The 25,490-nt window shown below is 32.4% G+C and overlaps 1 protein-coding gene and 1 long non-coding RNA gene across 4 annotated transcripts; one reads left to right on the top strand and one right to left on the bottom strand.

The window, feature by feature from the left end:
* The first annotated feature begins 19,076 nt into the window (after positions 1-19,076).
* LOC105764474 (probable methyltransferase PMT5) lies at positions 19,077-23,944 on the top strand. Of its 3 annotated transcripts, XM_052625625.1 has the most exons (10): positions 19,077-19,217; positions 19,555-20,564; positions 20,769-20,904; positions 21,079-21,319; positions 21,403-21,628; positions 21,812-21,970; positions 22,094-22,396; positions 22,849-22,981; positions 23,298-23,503; positions 23,636-23,944. In XM_052625625.1, the coding sequence occupies exons 2-9, from the start codon at positions 20,053-20,055 to the stop codon at positions 23,445-23,447; spliced, it is 1,860 nt and encodes a 619-aa protein (XP_052481585.1). In that variant the 5' UTR covers positions 19,077-19,217; positions 19,555-20,052; the 3' UTR covers positions 23,448-23,503; positions 23,636-23,944. The 3 variants fall into 3 exon arrangements, with proteins under 3 accessions (XP_052481585.1, XP_052481587.1, XP_052481586.1); XM_052625626.1 differs by lacking the exon at positions 19,077-19,217 and having other exon boundaries at positions 20,362-20,564; positions 20,812-20,904; XM_052625627.1 differs by lacking the exons at positions 22,849-22,981; positions 23,298-23,503; positions 23,636-23,944 and having other exon boundaries at positions 21,812-21,973; positions 22,093-22,261.
* On the bottom strand, positions 22,852-24,903 carry LOC128035557 (uncharacterized). Its single transcript, XR_008192006.1, has 2 exons — positions 24,579-24,903; positions 22,852-23,143 (listed from the first exon to the last, which is right to left on the bottom strand). It is a non-coding gene; the product is annotated as an uncharacterized LOC128035557 (long non-coding RNA).
* Positions 24,904-25,490: the final 587 nt, after the last annotated feature.

The raw sequence follows: 25,490 nt of genomic DNA, 5'->3' as shown, positions 1-25,490 counted from the left end.
TGGCATATTCCTTGAAGCGAATACTACATATAATTATTTGGAAATTATATTTATTGACTTAGTGGCATTATAGACTTCACATTAATTTAGACATTTTCAGTAGTAAAATGTCACAATAGTACTTATATGTGGATACAAATTAAAAGAAATGATAATAAAATTATCAATTTGTTACAATACTGATACAATTGAAACACATGTTAAAGTAAACCAAAAGTTTACTAATACAAATGTATTTACTACTTGGCGTGACCAGTTAGATCATTCTGGATCATATATGATGCGAAAATTAATTGAGAATTCATATAGACACCCATTAAAGAACCAAAAGATTCTTTAATTTAAAGAATTCTCATTTATTGTTTGTTCTCAATAAAAATTGGTTCTTAAAAACTCACTAGCTAAAGTTGAGATTTAATGTCTTGCATTTCTGAAATGAATATGGGTCCATTCATCCACCATATGGATGATTTTGATATTATATGATTTTGGTAGATGCATCTACAAAATAATCACATGCGTTATCAACTCGTAACTTGTCGTTTGCAAGATTGCTTGTTTAAATGATTAATTTCAGATTATGCAACTAAAACAATTTATCTTGCTAATATTGGTGAGTTTACATCCCAAGTTTTTAATGATTATTGCATGTCAATTGGGATAAAAGTTGAACATCCTATAGCTCATGTTCACATACAAAATGATTTAGCTAAATTATTTATCAAATGCCTCCAACTAATAGCTAAATCATTACTTATGAGAACAAAACTTTCTATTTCAGCATGAGATTGTATTGATTTACATGTTGTACGCATCAAGCCAATAAATTATAAATACTCATTATTACAATTGATTTTTGGTCAAGAGCCAAATATTTCCATCTTACAATTTTTTGAATGTGCGGTATATGTTCCAACTTCTTCACCACAACGCACAAAGATGGGTCATTATTAGAGATTGATAATCTATATTTATATGAGTCTCCTTATAATATTTTTGAGCTATTAGTTCGATATTTAGTTATGACAAGAGTTGTTAGTTTTCCCAAAATTAGGGGAGAGAATAAATAGCTAGATTAATAAAGTACTTGAAATGAATTATCAATGTCTAAGATCCTCGTACAAAGCAATGTGAACCAGAAGTTCAACAGATAATTCATTTTACTTAAAATCAACTGCCAGATTCATTAAATCTCACATACCAGCTGAAAATGCTCCAATATGAATTGATGTCCTAATAGGGCAAACTATTAATGCAAAAGAAAGTAATCCATGCATGAAGCGTGGAAGACTAGTCGATTCCAAAGATAAAAATCCTTGTAAAAGTAAGGAGCAAACATTCAAGATGGTCATATAATGGAGGCGAGGTTCCTGAATAGGCTTATGACATAACTAATTATAAAACTCAAGAAGAGTTTTAGGTACCTAAAAGTAAAAATGAAAATGATGAAAATAAAGAGATCTCGATAAGTAATGTCAATACGAGAAAAAGATGGAACCGAAAAAAAGTAGTTATCGACAACAATTTTGCTTATAATATTGCTATTAAAATAATAAAAGAAAATGAGGATCTTGAGCCTAATTTTACTAAGGAATGTAAAAATAGAAAGTATTTGCCAAAATGGAAAGATGCAATTCAAGCAGAATTGAATTCACTTTCTAAATGTGAGGTTTTTGGACTTGTAGTCCAAACACCTAAAGGTGTAGAGCCGGCAGGATATAAATGAGTATTTGTGCAAAAATGAAATGAAAAAAATGAAGTCGTAAGATATAAAGCACGACTTGTAGCACAAGAATTTTCGCAAAGGCCAAACATTGATTATGAAGAGACATATTCTCCTGTGATGGATGCAATCACGTTTAGATATCTTATTAGTCTTACAGTACGTGAAAAAATTGACATGCATCTAATAAATGTTGTTACAGTCTATTTGTATGGCACACTTGATAGTGAAATTTATATGAAAATCCCTGAAGGATTTAAAATCCCTGAAGGATATAGAGTTTCTTGGGAAAATTGTTCGATCAGATTAAAGAAAAGTTTATATAGATTAAAACAATTTGAACGTGTGTGGTACAATCGTCTTAGTGAATACTTGTTAAAAGAAGGTTACAAAAAACGATCCAATTTGTCCATGTGTCTTTATAAAAAAAGTTTGGATCAATTTTTGTGATCATTGATGTTTATGATCTAAATATTATTGGAACTCCTAAAGAGCTCCAAAATACAGTAAATTGTTTAAAGAAAGAATTTGAGATGAAAGATATTGGAAAAACAAAGTTTTGTCTTGGCTTACAAATCGAGCATTTAAAAGATGAAATTCATGTTCATCAATCAACTTATACGGAAAAGATATTAAAGAAATTTTACATAGATAAAGCACACCCATTAAGTACTCCGGTGATTGTATGATCATTAGATGTGAATAAAGATCAATTTCGTTCTTGCGAGGATGGTGAAGAGTTTCTTGGTCCTGAAGTACAATATTTAAGTGCCATAGGGGCATTGATGTATCTTGCAAATAACACAAGACCTGATATAGTTTTCGTCGTAAACTTGTTAGCAAGATTCAGTTCTTCTCCAACACGTAGACATTGGAATGAAATTAAACATGTATTTAAATTTCTCAAACAAGATATTTATTTACATGTGGGGATACTGCCATATCATGACATTCAACAAAACAAACATTAGCTGTTGCTGCTTCAAATCATGCAGAAATAATTGCAATGCATGAGGCAAGTCGAGAGTGTGTTTGGCTAAGGTTATTGACCCAGCATATCCAGAAGGTATGTAATTTACCTTTACAGGAAAAGATGCCAACTATCTTATATGAAGATAATGCATCATGTATAGCTCGATTGAAGGGTGGCTATATCAAAGGTGACAGAACGAAACATATTTCACCAAAATTATTCTTCACCCATGGTCTTGAGAAAAGAGGTGATATAAATGTTCAAAAAATTCGTTCTGGTGAGAATTTAGCAGATCTTTTTACTAAGGCATTGCCAACTTCAACAAAGACTACCACACAAGATTGGAATGCATCGACTCAAAGATGTAATGTAATGTTGCCATCAGGGGGAGTCTAAAAACAAGTTGTATTATTTTACTTTAATCAAGGTTTTGTCCCATTGGGTTTTCCTGGTAAAGGTTTTTAACGAGGTAGCTTGTAATAGAAGATTGTGTACTCTTTTTCCTTCATTAGGTTTTTTATCCCACAGGGTTTTTTCTAATGAGGTTTTAACGAGGCACATTATCTACCAACGGACATCCAATGGGGAGTGTTATGAATATCTTATTAAGTGGATGTCCATCATGATAAAGATAAAGTTTTGATATACTTTAAATTCTAATAGTTATTAGAGTTAGATCTCTGTTTCTTTTATACTTCTTATCCCTATAAATAGAGACTCTAATGAAGCATTGTAATCATCCTTTTGATCAATTAAGTTTATTCTCTTTGCTTTCATATTTTCTTTGTTCTTTATTCTCTTCATCTCTCTTTATTTTATAACAAAATCTAATTTTTGTATAATAATTAACTTTGTATTTCATAGAAAAATTTATATTATATTGTGTTACCATTTTAGTAAACTACACACAAATACGCGAAATACTAGTAAAAATAAATTATAAAAAGTAATTTTGTAAAAGGAAGTATTTCGATAATCAAACCACATAATCAAATCGAATAAACAAAGAAGTATCACAACTTAAATAATTAAATTAACTAACTACTAAATCTAAACCTAATTAAGATTAACCAAATCAAATAAAATGATTTTTTTACTAATCTAATCTAGAAAATCTAAATAAAACAATAAAAGTAAAACGAAAATAATTGTTGAAGAAAATTCGCAGAAATATAATAGTAAAGAAATCTTTGGTTAATAAAACTTAATAATTTATTTCAATTATCTATAGATCCAGGATTTAGATATATATATTCATACATATACGTGTGTAGATTTGGAATTGATGAAGGTATAACATTGGTTCAATCCTTATATGGTTTTTATTTGCTCACTTCTTTTCTAAGTTTTTAAAGATTAATTCTATTTTCTTTCCTGGTTGAATTGTTTGTTTGCATCATCAACTTTTCTCTCAATTCTTAAATATGTAATCTTTTATTATAGGTCAAGGTTAGTTGAGTGGATTAAATTATAATTTTTATTAAGATGAAAACTTACATATAATTGAGTGATCAATTGATCAATAAAACTTTTATCTTAAAAATTAGTTGAAATACGAGTGGGAATGAGATAATTAATAATTAGATATATTCTTGTTGGAATCAAATTTAAAAAGTTTTTTATCGACAGATAAAGGGTGTAGCTGATACATTAATGTCTAATGGTGCGAAAACAAGGGAGCTTGGATATCATTTTTTCAATGAACCTCCATAAGAAGTTAAGTGGACTCTACATGGTGACTGTGTGGGAATCACCTATACAAGGATAGTTAAGCAGTAACCTTTATATCTTTTCTCTTTTATGTATCAAAAAAAAACTATAAATTTTTTAATAAAAAAGTTTTTTATAATTAAATTTGATGTAAAGGTAAGTTTTCGTTAATAAATATGAAGTCGGTTTGAAGATAATAAAACTCAAACTAATTTAGTAGTTGAAGGGGTAAGAGATGGAATTGGTTGGGATTGAACCCAAATGTTCATGTCTACAACCTGGAAGATTTTGAACAGGATTAACATGTGATGAGTTGATGATGTAAACAACATAATCTGATGGGTCAAAGGAAGAATTGTTTGAACAATCTGGCCATTGAAATCGATTTAAAACCTACCTTCAATCAATTTGATTCTTTACGAAGTTAGGGCATCATTTTCATTAATTCCAAGAAATTGTGATTACATTCCAGTTTTTGTGTATATAATGCCAAAAAATGATGGAACTTAAAAGGAAAGTTTCGGTTGGAAAGTTGCATTAAAATAAACAAACTAAGAAAAATTAAGTCAAAATATGAAGTCCTTAACCCATGCTGGAATATGATGAAAGTGCAAGGAATGTCGGCCCAGCTTCTGTAAATGGTTGCACTCATCTCTCAACTATTTCTAGCTTTATGCAGTGATTTTGTGATAGGATGAAAATAAAATTATAAAATTTTAGGTTATAATGATTTATTTAGTTCAAAAAAAAAATGTTAATAATTTAATGAAAGAACCAAAGCATCTGCCCCTGGCTGCTCTAGCTGGACGATTGTATTCATAACATATTTGAATATAAAAAGAGAAAATTATTTTAACATACGATGATTTTATGACGTAAAATAGGCGCTGCAAGCAAAGCTGGTGGGTTCCATTGCTGTTGAGGCCAAACCGCATGTGCTACATGGATTGTCTTCCTTGAAGGGACAAAAAACATATACATATGTAAGTATAGTAATTGTAACGACCACGATTTGGATGTCCCACCTGCATCATCGTATGTCAACTAATTTACGTATATTTATAATAAATGTTTTTTTTTTATCATTTACAAACTTTTTATGATTTTGATACATAAATTTTGAGAGGTATGTTTTATGCAAATGTAATTGAATGTATGATCAAATCTAATACATGCATAGACATCCAAATCCCAGGTGATTAAAGCTGATGTTGATACATCAAGGGAGAAACACATTACATCTGCAAATAAGACAGTATATTAATGTTTTAAAAGGGACCAAACACCAAACACCAGACACTAGACACTATAAATATATAAAACGTCCTCTTTAATTTGCAAATATATTTCCAAAAGACGTGTGAAATGTGAGGCACCAAACAAGACAGCAACGTCTTAAAAGGACCACAACATTTAGACAAAAAAATAAATTGTGTAACATCACATTCCCTTTTCACCTTCTGGCTTTTACCTTTTCTGGTATAATAAAAGGAGGCTGTAATTTGACAACATGGAAGAGATGGAAGATGATGAAATCCAAACTTTGAGACCTATTTGAACACCACCATTTAAAGATGGTTGCGTAAAGTAATTGAGTTAAAACTTCGGGGTTTATCTTTAGGTTATGGTTTTCTTCGGGTTATCGAAAGGTGAAATGCTGCAGTCCGATGATGCTGCACCAAACTGATTGGAAACAGCTTGGTGGCGTTTACAATGATAGCAGCTTTTAGAATTGAAATGTTGTCATCTTTCAGTATTCTTACAACATCGACTGTCCCCCGTAAAACAGCAGTTTCTATACAATTGTTGTATTCAATTATTCCCACAATTTAAGAAGAGGCTAGGAAGGTCTTGAACCATTTGACGGAGTTTTTACGGTATCTTTTAAGGTTGTCGTTAATTTAGTATTACTTTTGAAAAATACTTTTAAAAACTTTAATTTAATATTATTGTATTACTGTTAAAAGTATTTTTTAAAAAATAAAATATTCATTTTAAATATAATATTACAAAATAATAAATTTGCCACGTAATCTCTTGTACCACCTATAAGGGCTTAAAGCTAATTTACCCAACATTTATTATTACTCAAATTTAAAAAGAAAAAAGAAGAAAAGAAAACAAATATCAGCAATCTTTTCAATTTTCTTCTCTAAAACAAAGAAGCCCTACGGCCTCTTCCCACTATTAGCACCATTGTTCACTAGCGTCTTCTCCAACCAAGAAGCGTTCAATGGCGTTCATGAGTCCATATCCAAATTTCAATCTTTTCCTTTTAAGTTTGTTAGTGTTGACTATTTACAAAGAAAAATATGAGTGAAAAAAAAAACCCTTAGAAATCAAAGAATACTGGTTAGAGATGGAGATGGAGATGGAAATCACAGCTCTAGGGTTGAGTTTACATACGTTAATCTTACCATGATAAGGTTTTTTCTGAGTTTGGGTTACAGGGTCTGAGATCATTTCTATTGGAGCTTAAATTACTGTTTTTGATTGAAGAAGAATTGGAAGTATATGGTGTGTTTGGGAAAAGAAAAATGAAGGATAAGAAAGTAAATTAAAAGTTAAAAGTGCTTTCGGCTCAAAAAGAGTTAAAATTTTTAACTTTTCCATTCGAGCAAAAGCAGCAAATGATACTTGACTGCTGCATCGCCAAAAGTGCTTTTCAAAAAAAAGCACAGCTAAACGCCTCCACAAAATATAAATTGAATCTTGCAATGTATCAGCTTCCCACTCCCACTTGTCCAATACAGACCACACGAAGTACCCTTTAACATTGCAACCATCTTCCCTGGGTTTTTTATTTTTATTTTTGGAATTGACCTAAACTTTTTTATTAATTATAAAAATGACCTACTTGAAAAATCTTGTACAAAAATAACTGTTTGCTATAGTAAACTTTGGTGTTGCCGTTGTCATTGACGGCACCAGTAAAAATACACATACATGCAATGGTGTATCTAGGGGGTTGGCAGGGGCCTGACCCCCCTAAAATGGAAAATTATCCATTTAGGCCATTTAAAAATTTAAAAATTTTAAATTAGTAAAGTTAAAATTACACTTTACCCCCTAAAAATGATAAAATTTTGATTTAATCCTTTAAAGATTAAAAAGATATAGACTATTAAAAATTAAAATTTAATTTTTGCCTCCTAATAAAATTTTCTAGCTTCACCCTTGTGTACATGTCATGCCAAAATACCTATCTTTTGAGGGAAAAAGAAAAAAAGATTATATTTTAATAGTTGTCGCTAAATATTGTCATTGGTGGCACCGGCGTTTTTATTAAAGAAAACATTTCAAATATATTTTTAGTGTCGCCATTGCCATTGGCTGCATTGGCGTTTTGTTACCGACCTTGATATTGGCAACACCGGTGTATTTTTAAAAAAAATAATTTTTAATGGGTGTCGTCGACCTCTATGACAACACTGGAGAATTTTTTACAAAAATAAATTTTGTCATTCATTCTCTAAAACGAAGACCTAGATCCGGTGTAGCAAAAAAAAACCGATATATTCAACATCGAGTGAAGAAGCATGAGGACAAAGAAGAAGAAAAATTGATATATACCTAACTAAAATTGAAAAATCAATGGTCAGAAAGAAATCTGGAAAACTTTTGAGAAAAGTAAAAAATTATGAGGGAGTTTGAAGAAAAGTTAAAATAACAAAAAAAGGGGGTTTGGTGGTTGGATTAATTAGCATTTATCAACCTAATTTTTTTTCATTTCGAAAATAATGGGTTAATTAATGAGTTAACAACGCATTAATTAAAAAAGATATTTTTATGGAAAATAGATGGATTTTACTCATTAAACCAATCATTGAAAAGAGCTGTAGAAAGAGGATTAAGAATAGCGATGATAGTAAGTATGCTATGCCAAAAATGAGGCCCTCCATGGCCGTAAACCGGCACTGCCTTTTAGCTACCAACTCTCTATTCAAAATACTTCCTAAGTCTTTTAATAATTAATATGATTTGGTCTAAGCTTATTTTCTGATGTGCAGGATCTATAGTATGACAAGCACAGAGCATACTTATAAACTCATAAGAGACTCATTCTCAAATTACTTTAAGGTTTTAAATGATAATAAAACCAAGAAAGTAAAAAATGGTGCTTGGGAAATAAAACGTTTCCTCAAGAACCAATGAAAATCCAGCCAAAAATCGGGTATGGAGAACTTTTTAATGGCTTCTTATTTATTGTTTTCGTCTGTCAGGGGAGAAGAAAGGTTTTGATAAGTTTTTCTTGTTTTAATTTTCAATGTCTTTTTTCTCTTTTAATGGAAATTATTTATTACCGTTAAAAAAGGAAGATAAATTAATTAGCAAAAAATCATTATCGCCGTTGTGAACTCTCCACCGCCGAAGGCTTTCTCCGTTTGGATTAACCACCAAAACAATTGTTTCTTTCACCTTCTATCATTCACTTATTCTAGATTCACATTTCTCATCATTGGAGCTTCTGTTTTTAGCAAGATATATATCAATTTTTTTAGTTTTTTACCTAAATAATATAAAAATAATTAATTACGAAAAATATAGGGAAAATCGATTAATTACGAAAATAGACATTTACTACAGTGTTCTAACGGTGCCGCCTGACATATTCGTGGCACTAGACTAAAATGTGATGACCTAAAAATTCAGGGACCTAATTTGTAAATTTATATTTTTGATTGGCAAGGGGAAGAAGGGCTTTAAGGGTCCCACCTGACATAGTGGCAGCACCAAACTTTAAATGGTCAAATTGCTTCATAACCACCTTATTTATTATTTTTGATTAAAACACTTTGGGTTTTTTTTTCTTTTCAACATCTTGCACATTGGAAGTTTTCATTTGTTTCTCAAATCTGAGGAGTACCCAAAGGAGTACTACATCAATAATGGCAACCTGAGGAGACTGACTTCAACATCCTCATCTTTTTCGTCATAACCAACAAAAACTGGCAAAGCAAATCCTACACAAAAAAAGGAAATCACTTTTGCTTTAAACCTCAAAGGCACTACAAAAGAAGCTCTCCTCTGTTTTTGTTGTATTTTAATTTTGATTGTGAGATTATAACAAAGGGTTCAGTTTTCAACCTTTGTTTTTTATTTTTGTTGTGAGAAAAAAAATTATGGTTGAAGTTTTGAGAAAGGGAAATATGTTTATGACTTGTAACTATAGTCAGACGAACGCTCGTCATTGACGAAGAAGATGACGATGTTGAAGTCAGTCTCCTGGGGTTGCGGTTGCTGGTGCAGTACTTCTTTGGGTACTTTCTAGATCTGAGAAGCAAATGAAAATTTCTAATGTAAAAGATGTTTAAAAGAAAAAAACTCAAAGTGTTTTAGTCAAAAAGACAAAAATAACAAATAAGGGGGGTTATACAACAATTTACCCATTTAAAGTTTGGTGCAGCCAATATGTCAAACAACACCCTTACAACTTTTTTCAACTGCCAATCAAAATGATAAATTTACAGATCAGGTCCCTAAATATTTTAGGTCATCACATTTCAGTCTAGTGCCGCTAATATATCAGGCCGCACTATCAAAACATTGTAGCAAATGCCTAATTTCGTAATTAATTTGTTTTCCATACATTTTTTGTAATTAATTATTATTTTTATATTATTTGGGTAAAAAAACTCATTTTTTCTCTTATTTATCCTTATGCTTCTTCGCTCGATGATGAAGGTACCAAGTTTTTTTTTTACCTACAAAATATCATGTTATACTTGTATCCGAAATTGAATCCTATATCACATTGTCTACCTCGTAAGTCCATTGATATAATATTAATTTGAATATGAATGTAAGGAATTGTTACATATTTGAAGGAATAGATCCCAATCATTACAAAGAATAAGAATTTTCTATATAAAATCTTATGTCAAATTTCTCGATATTTCTTTCTTTGAATCGCTATTCTTAACTTAAATATCAAAGCGCACTTGTAATACCAGCTCTCATGCGGCCATGCCTCTCTACAATTCTTGAAAGCCTCTTCAAAAGTACATCAACATATCGTATAAAGTACGTAACATTTGAATATGAATGTAAGGCATTGTATTGTTACATACCTGTTAGAGATCTTATGAGTTAGCATAGGGAGTAGTTAGTCAGTTAGTCAACTGCAAACTGAAGCAGTTGGTACAACTAGCATTTTATTAAAGAGTAGTTATTCAAAGCTCTATATAAACACATTGTTAACAATGTACAAAGGGGAGGAATAGATTCAAAATACAGAAGAAAGGAAATTAGTTTTCTTATACAATTCATTTTGTTTACCTAGTTCTTTACATGGTATCATTCGCCGGTTGATTTTGGACTTCTGGCTACCATGAGTTCCGCAGATTCTACCTTCGGTCAGCCTGGTTCCGCTGTGTTCACTGGTGATCATGTCACTAACTTGTTTCCTCGACATAAGGTGGTCAAGCTTGATGATGGCACATACATTCACTGGTATAATCGTCTTGGTCACCCATCTGCTTCTGTAGTTAAGAATGTTCTAGACAAATGTAATATTGTCTCTACTAAATATTGTCTTGATGGTGTGTGTACTGCGTGTCAAAAAGGGAGGTCGCATAAGTTACCTTTTTCAATGTCAACCACTGAATATCTTCCTTTTGACTTGATTATTTCTGATCTTTGGGGACCCGGATCTGTTGCATGTGATAATAAGTGGTATTATATCTTGTTTATTGATATGTGTACTAGATTTACAAGGATTTATCTTCTACATCAAAAGTCTCAGGCGATAGAGTGCTTCACTCGGTTTCAACAGCTAATCAAAACACAATTTGGCAAGTCTATTAAACAACTTCAGAATGATTGGGGTGGAGAGTATTGTGCCTTCACGTCTGTTTTGGCATACTAGGGGATTGTACATCTGTTGACATGTCCTTATACTTCTGAACAAAATGGAATGACTGAGCGCAAACATCGACACATTGTTGAAATGGGCATTACGCTATTAGCTCAAGAAAATTTGTCCATAGAATACTGGGGATATGCGTTTTGTTGTGCGGTTCATCTCATCAATCGTCTTCCCACTGCAGCTCTCCGAGGACAATCTCCGTTTACAGCTCTTTATGGGAATGATCCTACCTGCGATCATCTACGGGTGTTTGGATGTTGTTGTTACCCTTACTTATATCCGTTTGTGACCTATAAGTTAGAGTTTCGGTCCTAACCTTCTATTTTTTTGGGCTACAATTCTCAACACAAGGGGTATTAGTGTCTTTTACCAAATGGTAAGGTTGTTATTTCATGACATGTTGTGTTTGATAAAAATAGGTTTCCATTTTCTGAGTCTGTTTTCGAGGGTTCTGTACTGCAGTCTAGTAAGTTTGTTACAACGGTTGTACCTCTTGTTCGGCCCATTGAGTTCTCCATGACATCACCGTCTATGCTATTTTCTTCCTCAGAGGTCAATTCTGTACCATCTCCGTCTGCCACCTCTCAGGACGGACCTGGTGTTGCACATGAACTTCATCACCTGTTTATGCGAAATGATGATTGCCCAGTATGCCACAAGACTTTCTGAAGGCGTCTCATTGTCGTCTGATAGTCAGAATTGCTCATTGCCTGTTATCAACACTCACCCAATGGTGACCCGGGTTAAGGCAGGAGTTTTCAAGCCCAATGCGTTATCTGTTAAAGCTATAGAACCATCTACGATTGAGGAAGCTCTATCTACTTCTGAGTGGCGGGCTGCTGCTCAAGCTGAGTATGATGCACTTATTCATAATTCTACGTAGGAGCTTGTTCCAGTACCCCCAACCGTAAGATCATTAGGTGCAAGTGGCTGTTCAAAATCAAAAGGAATCCTCATGGTACTATTGCTCGGTGAAAGGCCCGGTTAGTGGCCAAAGAATGTTCCTTAGTTCCTGGGTGTGATTTCAAGGAAACATGTAGTCCGATGGTGAAACCTGCCACTATTCGAGTTATTCTATCTATTGCAATTTTTAGAGGATGGCCACTTTGACAGGTGGATGTTAATAATACTTTCTTAAATGGAGATCTTGATACTGAAGTATTCATGCAACAACCCTCGGGTTATATTCAGTATATTCGAATGGAAAACCTTTTGTGTGTCGACTGAAGAAAGCTTTATATGGTCTTTGTCAGGCTCCCCGTGCGTGGTTTGAGAAGCTGAAGAGATTTTTAGTCTCTGTTGGTTTCGTAGTATCCAAGTCTAATGCGTCATTGTTTGTTAGAATCAAGTCTGATTCTACTCTCTATATTCTTGTGTACGTCGATGATATTATAATTACTAGAAGTTTGTCTACCACTATAGAATGGTTTGTTCAACTGTTAAATCATGAGTTCTCGCTTAAGGATATGGGCGATCTTAACTATTTCCTTGGAATAGAAGTTACTCGTTCTTCATCAGGGTGTCTTCATCTTTGTCAGAAGAAGTATATATGTGATATTCTTGACAGGTGTTCGATGACCAATGCAAAGAGTGTTCATACATCGATGATTAACTCATTTACCATGTCCAAAGATGATGGTGAGCATTTAGAGGATCCGACTGAGTATAGAAGTCTTGCTGGTGCATTATAGTATGTTGTTCTTACTCGACCTGATGTTGCGTATGCTGTAAACCGGATATGTGCATAATCCTACTACTATTCATATGGCTGCCCTGAAACGTATTTTGCGCTATTTATGTGGCACGCTTAATTTTAGGATTGTTCTTCGCCCATCTGCTCGATTATCTTTAGTTGGATATGCCGACGCCAATTGGGGGTTAGATTTTGATGATCGGAAGTCGACCTCTGGGTATTATGTTTATTTTGGTCACACTCTCGTGTCCTGGTGCTCTAAGAAACATCAAGTGGTTTCTCGATCCACTGTTGAGGCTAAATATAGGAGCCTTGCAGTATTCACCAGTGAGGTTACTTGGTTAATGTCGCTCCTTCAAGAACTACACATTCAGTCTATCGATACTCCTAATATTTGGTGTGATAGCTTCAGTGCGGTTGTAGTCGCAGCCAATCCTGTCTTACATTCTAAGTTCAAGCATGTTGAGTTGGATTTGTTTTTTGTTCGCGAAAAAGTTGTTGATGGTTCTATTGCGGTTGGAGAGGTTCCCGCGTGTGATCAAGTTGCTGATGTTCTCACTAAGCCACTTTCGGTGTCATTGTAACAGCCCGATTTTGACTCTAATTGAAATAGTAGTTTCGGGACCACAAATCTGAGTCTGAAAAATATTTTAATATTATTTTCTGTCTTTATTATGTGTGAATTTGATTGTGTGAAATTTTCGTGTTTTAATTTTGTCGTTTGAGTGACCGATTAAAGAAAATGGGTTAATCGCGTAAAATGAAAATTTAGGGGTTAAATCTAAAAGTACCTAATTGTTGTTGTCTTTATAAAATGGAGGATTTATGATGCAATAAGGCCAATATATAGTTAGTGGGCGGCAATGGTCTAAATTACCCTTAGATTATATGTTATAAATATATATTATTAAAGGTTAATTTTGTAACTTAGTTAATAAATTAAGTTATAATAAAATATAACAAAAAAAGATGGCCATTATCATCTAGCAAAGAAAGAAGACCATTCATGCTTGTTAAGGTTTCGACATTCAACTAGCTTGATTATAGGTATGTTTTACTTCGGTTTTTGATAATTTTTACGTTTTTGATATCGTTACTTCGAATACTTCAAAACCCATGTCTTAATTTTGTGAATTGATGATGATTTTGAAATGTGCCATTGATGAATGTTTGAGTTTTATGATGTTAGTTGATGAAATATGAAATATATGTGTTAGATAACATGTTTTGTTTTTGAATTTTTGGTGAATTTGAGTAATTAGTGCTAAATTGTGAAAATAAAATTTTGAGGGACTAAAATGTGAAATAAATAAAATGTGTGGGCTTGTATGAAGACTATGAATATTCGGCCCTAGCATGATGTGTGCAAATTTTGTGTATTTTGTGTTTTATGCAATAGGGACTAAATTGTAAAAAGTATAAAATATTAGGGGCAAAATGGTAATTTCCCCATTTGTGTGTTTTTGGACTAAATTGAATGAATTATTGAATAAAAGAGTTAAATTTGAATATGTTTAGATCGAGAAACAAAGAAAACGAAATTAGATCGGGAGAAGTCGAAAGTAGTCGAGTAGTCGACTGTGTCCGTCGATATCCGAGGTAAGTCGATAAGCATTTTAATGTTGTTAAATTTAAGAATATATATATATATATATATATATATATGATATATGAAAAAATTAAATTATTTGAATTTATTTATGCATTGGCCGAATGTGAGTATTGATATAGGGTTATGTTTCGAGTTTGATTCAATCGATATTCAATATCTGAAAGCCCGTATGAACCCTAGGAATAGATAGGATACTTATGTCATGACATAGGATCTCCAATTTGTGTTTTCGTGTAAGACCACGTCTGGGACGTTGGCATCGAATTATGTTTTCGTGTAAGATCCTGTCTGGGACAGTGGCATCGATCTGTGATTACATGTAAGACCATGTCTAGGACGTTGACATTGTACGAGCCTTCCGACTATCCGCGTATCCTTTTTACTTCCGAATGGTTCAACGAGCAAAGTTAAGTGAAGATTAAATAAGAAAACAAATTTAAAAGAACTCATGTATGTACTTATATCAAGTTGTGAAAGTAAGGTAAGTTAGTTGTTAAATTAGTTGTATAATGTTAAATTATAAATGTGAGCTATGTGTATGCATATTTGATGATGTAACTATGTGTACGCATATGTGGTGATGCATATTCGGCTAAATGTGGAATAAATGATTTTAATATAAGTAATTTGAGTAGATTCATGTATATGTGTATTATTAACTATATTGTATGAGTATGTTAGTTATAAATGATAATTTGTCATTAGAAAACATGTATATTCGGTTTTGGCTAACTTAGTGATAATGTATATTTTTGCTTACGACTTATTAAGCTTCAAATAGCTTACTCTGTGTGTGTTTGTATTTGTTTACCTTTGTTTTATAGATTTTGAAGTCGTTACGAGCTCAGGGATCGTCAGCAAAGCCGATCACACTATCGACATTTTCTTTCGGTATTTTACTAAGTTGATTTCAAATATATGGCATGTATAGCATAGTTGAAAAGTTGATTTTGGATCAAATATGTATATGTAATTAATAGCCCAAGCCATTAGAAAATGGCTTATTTTCTTTTGATTGAGTTTGTATCTATGTGTATGGTCTTAATGGTCACAAAAATGGAGTTTATGTTTATGCATGTTTGATTATGGTATAATTTTGCGTTAGGTAAATAAATGTGATGCAAATGGATCTAGACTTGTTGACTTGGCTTTTAGATTAGTTATATGTTCGAATATACAAGAATTAAATGATATTAAATTGAATATGTATAGGTTTGCTTATAATTTTGATTAGTTTAAGTCATGTACTTATAAATAGCCATATGAAAATAACCTATTTTCGTGCTTGTGTTCGGTTTGTTGATAATGGCTTATTCGTTTTAGTTATGTTTAATCCTTATGCTTTTGTTAATTTTGGTAAAAATGATGTTTGTGATTATGCATATTCGGCTTTATACTTGTTCATTTTGAATGGTAGGATACATGGTTATGAATATGTATGTTTTAGGCCGAAATCTATATGTTAAGTGATGCCTTGTATGTATAATTATTATGCATTGGGTGATGGATTGATTTGGTTTTGGTATTAAATAGGTTCGGTTATGGTATATAATATGTAAATGAGACAAAATAACCAAGCTTCATTCGGTTAGGTTTAAGTTTGATTATATATATAATCGGCATTAAAGGTAGCTACTAAATTCGACTATTATGTGTTTGTGTATTTGGATAGGTGAACTATTAAATTTGTTAAATTTATGACTTAGTTATGTAGCATATTCGGTTGTAGTATTTGATTAAAATAGGTTCAGTCATATTACTATAATGTTCACTTTTATTTTCTTGAATGGTTAGTCTATGTACTTGAATTAATTATTAAACATGCAAATTTAGTATATTTGATTTGTTTCATTTTGTTTATGCTTTATAATATATATATTTATATATAGTGCATTATTCGATTTTGTATTTAAAAAAAAAAGTTCTTATGTTAACTAAAAGTTGAAATAAGTTTTATGTCTGGTAATATCTCGTAACCCCAATCCGGCGACGGATACGGATTAGGGGTGTTATATTCATATTTCACTTGGTTTCGAAATCTTCTTCAAGTTTTGCCCGTCGAGAAGATGGATGAATGTTAGAGATCTTATAAGTTAGCATGGGGAGCAGTTAGTCAGTTAGTCAACTGCAAACTGAAGCATTTTGTTAAAGAGCAGTTATTCAAAGCTCTATATAAACACATTGTTAACAGTGTACAAAGGGGAAGAATAGATTGAAAATACAGAAGAAAGGAAATTAGTTTTTCTTATACAATTCATTTTGTTTACCTAGTTCTTTACATGATAGCAGCTAGCAGGTTAGTTAAGTAATCATTGTGGAATTCGATTCTGTTTTCATCCTTCAAAGCAGGGAGAAATGGGTTATTTAAATCATCCATACCTGTAATGACAATTAAAAAAAGAAGTAAAATTTAGATCTTCTACTTAAAGGCAATCCAAGACTGGAAGTGGTCATAACTTAACTTTGAAGGGATAGCAATACATTAACATCATCATCCTGTATAAACTTTTAAGGGACAACAATACATTAACATCATCATCCTATATAAACTTTCTTTCTATCTTGTCTTGGCTCTCCATTTTTTATTTTTATTTTCCGTGTTCGATTCACATCCAGATATTAGTGTAGGCGTATGATCTTCCAAGAATGAAACCTTGGATTATAAAATTTTAAAGAGCAATGTGCAATTTTAACATAGATATACTATATTGTAAACCAACCAAATCTCTCATTTTGCTTGAAGTTTGATACTCGTATCCAACACATATTCGGATATGGAGAAAAAATTGACCATACATGTCTGTATCATATATATACCTGAATCCGACATTCCATTTTACCTTGTCCTTTTTCCTGTAAATGTCTGCAGCAGTTGCATCAGAAAGAAGAACATTATGGGCAACTATGTAAGGCTCAGTTGTAGAGTTCCCAACTTTGCAGAAGAGATGAAAAAGGATGGAACAGTGTCCTGGTGCTTCTAAACCGACATCATAACCTTGCACTGTAAATGTGTCGGGTTCATTGAACGTAGTCCAGTATTTCACCCTGTCACCAAACATCTTGAAGCATGTCTCAGCATAATTTGCAGAGTCCTTGCTGCAAATGAGTAAAGCCATGGTTCATTACCCCTTAAAAGAAAGACTAAAGAAGATATATAATAATAGTACTACTTTTATTTGTCCTCCAATGCCTGAGGAAGATCCCAATGGTGGAGTGTCACAAACGGTTCAATTCCTGCATACATACCTCTACATGTGAACATATACTATATATCTGATCAATTTCAGATTTCTAGATTTTTGGCAAATTCATATATATCATGCACTGCAGTTCATTGTATTTAGACTAGAATGCGAGTGTTGCCTACTGGCTGGTGTGTGTTTTGGCACTTGTATGTTCAACTTTCTTTTAAATATTTTGTCATATTCCTACCTGTATTTTAACATGTTTCAAAATTGATAAACACTTCAAGAAAAATAAGAATCAGCGGAATGCAGTTTATTATTTGCAAAGCTACGATTCATTATCTAGTTGAACAACACGGAGATCAGCGGCGGCAGAGGGTTGTCATTTGTCAATAACCCTTTAAAATTTATAAAATTTTTAGTAGGTAATAAAATTACACGAAATTAAAATATATGAAATTTAAGTTACTAAAATAATAAAATAATATTTTAACTCTCGGTAAAATTATACAACTTAATTTAAGGATTTAGAAAAATTTTCTATTTTCACTCTTAGAATAATTTTTATATAATTTTTTTATTATTTTTATATTTTTTTAAAATTATACTAAGATAAATGCAACTTAACAAATAAATACCTCTAAAATAATAGCAAAATTAATAATAAAACAATAGCTATACAATCTCCAAAGTCCAAACAATAACAACAAAATAATAATAATATAATTATAAAATGATAACAAAACAATGAAAAAACAACGACAAAACAGTAAAAAAACAACAAACGTTTTTTTTTTTGCAAATTTAGATTGGGTTGGGTCAGAACCAAAAAAATTACCTAAGACCAGACCCGTTTAAAAAACGGACTTTATTTTTTTGTGCAAATTCATTTTCTAAACCTATATTTTTATCTAAATACTCTCACTTTTAAGTGGACCTTCGGGCCGGGACACATGTAGTCTAATTTCCTACCTCACTTGTGTTTATTTATTTATTTATTTTGTTAACCAAAATTTTAAATAAATAAAAAATAACAAATAAAGTTACTTTATGGAGCTTAAAAACTAAAAAAGAATATGAGGATTGCTAATTCTCTTTTACTCAATTTTATGAGTCCTTTTTATAATTGTTTACATTTAAATAAAATTAAATTTTTTATAAAGATTAAGGAATAGTATTTATTAATAATTGGATTTTCTCAAATTACTCTTAATTTTATTTCTTTAAAATATTGGTTGAGTTAATTAAAATATTTAAAATGTAAAATCCCCAAAACGAAGTGAGGATTACTTCTAGATATTAAGTAAAGTCATTGTCATTATGATTTCTGGTCATTATTTGTCGTTTTTAAAATAAAAATGGGAGCTTTGGATCTGATTATCTTATTAACCATTCCTCTCTTTCGCTCCGTAGCTCTCTACAATTGTCAATTTCGAATTTTGATTCTCCACCGGTACGCTCCCACGTAAACTCTAATTGGGTTCTTGTTTTTTCTTTTAATTTTTATTTTCAGTTTTCAATTTACTCCTTTCTCTTTTCTTTTTTCCTGCTTTTTCAATGATCTCAATCTGTTATTGTTTCCTTTTCGAGATCTGACTTACTTTTACCGGATTCCCCAAAATGGAACTATTTACGTTTTATAGGAATTCTGAGTTTTATACATACTAAATGTCTGTTGTAAGCTTTAGAATACTGTTGCTAGATTTAATATCATTTCATCTACCTAACAGACCGTTAAAAGAATCAAATTTTCCTTCTTTTGAATATTGGTTTTGGTGGGTCATTTGCAGGTTGATGCGATTGGCTGCTCACTTGTTGGAAACTGAGGAATTGACATTACTCAAAATTGAGCTAAGATCGGCTCTGTTTGGATTATGTTAAAAGTGTATACTGCTGTAAAGTTTGGTTTCGTTTTGGACCAAGAATTGTGTAATTCTCTTCTCTACAGTTCGATTTTGGAATGAACTATTGATCCTTAATAAAGAATTGAAATTCAGCTTGATTTTTGTAGTTTTTCTTAGTACTGATTACGGTGGATTTAGAGTGAACTTGGGTATTTTCCACTATCGTTTTATCTGTTACTTGTGATGACTGGGGAAAGATCCGTGCGGGCAGGAGTGTAGAGGAGGTGGTTTCAATGCTTATTGGACTTGTCCCCGCACATGATTACTTATATAGAAGCTTATATGTGATAATAGGTTACGGTTTTTGTGGTCCTTGTAGATTTAATCTAAAGGAATTGGTTATTTAGTGGTTTTCCCAAACCTCAATTCTTTAAAGCTTTGGACATGAGAAGCCCTTTGCTCAATAAACTTTCTCTTATTTGCGGCCGTAGACTGCCAGTCAGTTGGTTGGTATTGTGCTTCACTAGCGTGCTTGTGCTGATTGCAGTCTTTGGATCATCGTTTCCTAAGTCATTTGACTATGTAACTGTCACTCCAGTCCCAGAGATTTATTCAAACTATAGAAGGTTAAAGGAGCAAACCGCAGTTGACTATTTTGAGCTGAGAACTGTCTCGTCTGGAGCTGGTCGCCAAGGGGAGCTTGGCTTATGCGGCAAAGAAAGAGAAAATTATGTTCCTTGTTACAATGTAACTGCAAATGTATTATTAGGGTTTAAAGATGGAGAGGAGTTTGATCGGCATTGTGAAGTATCAAGCCAAGGAAAGTTTTGTTTAGTTCGCCCTCCGAAGGATTATAAGATTCCACTCCGTTGGCCAGCTGGTAGGGATGTAATATGGACTGGAAATGTGAAGATAACCAAAGACCAATTCCTTTCTTCTGGAAGCATAACAAAAAGGTAATTATTAAATGCATTTGGATGCTTTCTAAATGTACATAAAGTATCATGCATATCTCCCTCTGTTACAAACTTTACCTTTTATAATTTGCTAGTATCTGTTTTTTTTATACCAGCTTATACATCATCCTTCATTCTTTGTTCTTTATGCCATTAGTAACAGCTTTCTAATTTACATTCATAATCTTTTACCAAATTATCTAGAATGATGTTGCTCGAAGAGAATCAAATTGCTTTTCACTCTCAGGACGGCTTAATCTTTGATGGTGTCAAAGATTATTCTCGCCAGATTGCAGAGATGATGGGACTGGGAAGTGACTCTGAATTTTTTCAAGCTGGTGTAAGTCTTTATTTCATTTCATGATACTAATTTTACCCTTTTGGAGTACCGTGAGTTTTGGGAGTTTGGTATTTTGGAATCAAATATTTTCTAATGTTTGATGGTGTATGGTCTTCAAGGGGAAGTAAAACTATCTGCATCACATGGTATTTAATGCTCCTACTTTGGTTACAGGTACGCACTGTTCTTGATATTGGTTGTGGATTTGGAAGTTTTGGAGCTCATTTAGTTTCACTAAAGTTGACGGCTCTTTGTGTTGCTGCATATGAGGCAACCGGAAGCCAAGTTCAAATAGCTCTTGAGAGAGGTCTTCCAGCAATGATTGGCAATTTCATATCGAGACAACTACCATATCCATCATTGTCATTTGACATGGTTCATTGTGCTCAGTGCGGTATTGTTTGGGACAAGAAAGGTACTTTCAGAGTTTTAATAGTATTGCTTCCTATTGTAAAAATTACATATGCTTTACTTTCTAACTATGATTTTATAAAACAGAGGGGATGTTTCTTATAGAATTTGATCGGTTACTCAAGCCTGGAGGTTATTTTGTTATAACCTCACCTATAAGTAAGCCACCTGGGCGTGCAACAAGTTCGAAGAAAAGAAGCATGTTAACCCCACTGGCACAATTCACTGAAAAGATTTGTTGGAGTCTTATTGCGCAACAAGATGAGACATTCATCTGGCAGAAAACTGCTGATGCTCATTGCTATTCTTCTCTGTGAGTATATGCAGAAAATGTTCACTCTTTTCAAAGTGAATCTTTCTTCAATTTCGTTATAAACAACTCATTAAAACCATTTTTTGGTTGCTCTACCCTTTTACTTTGATTTTGTTGTATTTGTTCCCCTTAACAATCTGACCTGTGCTGATGTTTTGCTAACTTAATGTTTCTTGAATATAGCAAGAAAAATGAAGTACCCCTATGCAAACAAGGATATGATACTCCCTATTATCAAACCATGATGCCATGTATTATTGGAGCTTCCAGCAAACGCTGGATTCCTATTCAGAACAAGTCTTCTAGCCCAGATTTGAGCTCTGTGGAGCTTGAAGTTCATGGAAAGTATTGTTCCACCCCAAATTATTTTTCTCTCCCTGCACCCATGTTTTCATTCTGCACTTAGGGTTGTTGTATGCAATCCACAGCTCATGTAGTATATTGATTTAAGTTAATGGCTGCAGGTGTCAGTCCAGAAGATTTCTTTGAAGACTTGCAAGTTTGGAAATTAGCTTTAAAAAACTATTGGTCTTTGCTTACACCATTAATTTTCTCTGACCATCCCAAGAGGCCAGGCGATGAAGACCCATTGCCTCCATTTAATATGGCACGCAATGTGATGGACATGAATGCTCATTATGGGGGTTTAAATGCTGCATTCCTGGAGGAAATGAAATCAGTGTGGGTGATGAATGTTGTACCCGTTAGGGCACGCAATACACTTCCTCTCATTCTTGACCGAGGCTTTCCTGGTGTTTTTCATGACTGGTTAGTTTCTTAAAACTTCACGAAAGTAATTTGTTTAAATTGGTAGTTAAATGCTGGAGGTGGAGTGCAAATTTTAACTTCTTTGTTCTCTGTGTTTATATCTTCCCAGGTTTTTAGAAGTGCACTTTCTCATTTTGTTTCAAGATTAAGTTAATATTTAAGTTTGTAATAATAATGGTTCTGTTAATATATTTGCTTTAGTTAGATTCATTCTTAAACTGAATATTACTGTTTAATTTTTCTATATACGAGAATCTTCAGTTGGCTGAAGTTTGAACTATATTTGACTGCTAATGAAATTTACATTTTTAATCTGCATATGGAATTTTCTCTCTTGAGCTCCTGTTGAACATTCGAAAGTTCCTTTTCTCTGTTTTTTTTCATAATAACATGCAGCTGTGGATCATTCTATCAACCATATTAACAATAACTAATATATCTGATCTGTTCAGGTGTGAACCCTTCCCAACATATCCTCGAACATACGACTTGCTTCATGCGAATGGGCTCCTCTCACATCTTACTTCAGAGAGGTGTAGTTTGGTGGAGTTATTTGTAGAGATGGATCGAATTCTCCGCCCTGAGGTATTTAGTTTTTCTGGGTGTCTACTTCATATTCAATGCAGTCCCTTTTTCTCTCATTCTTTTTTTGTGCAGGAATTGCCCCCTAAGACCTCTTATTGTTTGTTAGATTGAAGGAAAAACTATCATTTTATACTAACATCCTCATCCTCCCCAACGTGCTCCCTTCCCAAAAAACCAACAATAATTCTAATCAATGCCCTATAATGCCATATCATTTGATATGCTGTAAAATATGCTATATTAATGAATAGTTTGTGAAATAGTTATTACTTGATCAACTGTGTATCGGAAGTTATGAGGTTGTGTTTGTTCGCAGGGCTGGGTTGTTCTCTCTGATAAACTAGGAGCTATAGAACTAGCACGTGCACATGCTACACAAGTAAGATGGGATGCAAGGGTGATTGATGTTCAGAATGGTAATGATCAGCGGCTGCTTGTTTGTCAGAAACCGTTTGTGAAAAAATGATTGATGTAGCACCAGAAGGTCTCAGGACCAGGGCTGTCAAATTTGTTTTTGAACGGGTAATTCTCAAACTAATCCAACAAAACACCTTCTAGGAATCACGCGTACATAAATTATAAAAGTAAAATATCACACATATTGGTGACCCTTAAATTAGTCGATAGAACTGATGATGATGTTACTTTGGGCAGAGGATGATGTATGGGCAGCATTGGGGATGCAAGAAACGCTGAAGAATGAGCATGGTGGGAGGGGAGGGCTGTTAGTGTAGATCAGAAATGGTTTGTTGAAGTAGGTCCAAGTTTTTTACAGTTTCCTTTTACCTTTTCTTTTCATGCAAGGCATTTGTAGCAATTCATCATTCTTTCATTCTTCTTTTTAACTTACCTTAACAGGTTTGAGTTTGTTTATTTCTATATTATTTGATATTTGAACTCATTGTATTTAACCATCATTGCTTTGCAATGCCCTCGAAATGTCATAATTACAAATATATCAAAGGAAGCTCTCTCCCTCCCTCTTATATATATATGTATAGTTTTAGTGCCACTATGTGATATTATGAAATAATAATATATTCAAAATTTGAAATCTTAATACTAGTGAACAGTCAGTTATTAAATTATGAATATTATTTTATAATAAAATTTATTAATTAATTTGATATATTTTTAATTAAGTATTTATGAATATATATAAATATATATTTTCGATTTAGGTATTATAAAGGTGATATTTATAAAATAAAAGTATATAACTTTTTAAACCTAAACTAGTGGAGTATATATTTCTTTTACAATCATAATTATAAAATTTGTTATTATCTTCTGCTATCAACCATTTACTAATATTTTATTTATAATATTTTTACTTATGCATTATAAATTATTTATTGCTATATTATGAAGTTGTTTACCTCTGTATTGTTATTTATTTCCAAAATGGTATCATATACTACTCATTCATAATCGTTTATCATTAAAATTATTAAAATTATATATATTATCAATCATTTATTAAGAATTTAATTGTCTAGAGGTACATAAGTTGAAAACTATTATAAAGTAACATAATTATAAAAAATATTCAACTAATCTCTAAATTTCACATTTATCAACTTAAAAAATAACTTACTTGTTAGTGGTGTATTTGCAGAGAATTTGTTACAAATATGTTTGGAGAACCAGAAAAGATGTTGGGAGAAATAGAAAGAAAAAAAAGCATTTAGATAGACAATAAGAGAAGAGTGGTTGTCCATTTATATACACAAAATTAGAAGGATTAAATTGCATAATATTTTAAACTTTCATTCAAAGATAAATAATTAACCCATCCTTACCTACCTCAATTATTTACATATTGCATGCTTCAATAATTTCTTTACTTCTGCATACAAGTATATTTTGTTGAAACAAAGACAACAGCAAATCAAACAAATGAAAACACCAAGAGCATAAGCTCTCGAACAGCAAGCAGAAAAGAAAAGAAAACAGAACAGAAAACTCAAAAGCAAAAATGTAACTGAATGGAATGCTATTACTTTTCATTTCATTTGAAAATATAAGAGTTACAAAATTAGAATGTCAGTTACCTAAACTTGTAACTGCTCCCACCTATTTTGGCAAGTTGCCAACTAAAGTAATACAAAAGAAAGCTGAACAATTTTTAGCCAGTACATCCATCAATTCAAATTTTAACAACTCTAAAAGTCTAGTTACATTTAGCTTGGATGGCATTACAAAATGAACAAAAAGTAAACAAAATAATTAAGCTGCTTCTGGTCCTGCTTGAATGCTGGTCTGCTGCAGCTGCTGGTCTGCATCATGGCCTTCTGTTGCATTGCAGTCCATGCTCAACATTCCTCCTTGGACTGTAGGCAACAAACACCAACCAAATCTCTAAGAAATTCAAACCTCATAGTACCAAGAGGCTTTGTTAAAATGTCAGCCAATTGGTCTTGTGAGCTACAATGTACAAGACTTACATCCTTTGATTGCACTGCCTCTCGAACAAAGTAGAATTTAAGCTTAAAATGTTTTGTTTTAC

The sequence above is a fragment of the Gossypium raimondii genome, chromosome 12 (genome assembly GCF_025698545.1).
Source record: "Gossypium raimondii isolate GPD5lz chromosome 12, ASM2569854v1, whole genome shotgun sequence".
NCBI classification, from domain to species: Eukaryota; Viridiplantae; Streptophyta; class Magnoliopsida; order Malvales; family Malvaceae; genus Gossypium; species Gossypium raimondii.
Note: the sequence above shows the minus strand (reverse complement) of the source record. Positions and strands in the feature narration are given on the sequence as shown.

Excerpts from the sequence above, each read along its gene's own strand:
- LOC105764474 (XM_052625625.1), top strand. The coding sequence starts at position 20,053 with ATGAGAAGCCCTTTGCTCAATAAACTTTCTCTTATTTGCGGCCGTAGA. Across the intron at positions 20,905-21,078 it reads CTGAATTTTTTCAAGCTGGT|GTACGCACTGTTCTTGATAT; the intron begins GTAAGTCTTTAT and ends CTTTGGTTACAG. Across the intron at positions 21,629-21,811 it reads GCTCATTGCTATTCTTCTCT|CAAGAAAAATGAAGTACCCC; the intron begins GTGAGTATATGC and ends TCTTGAATATAG.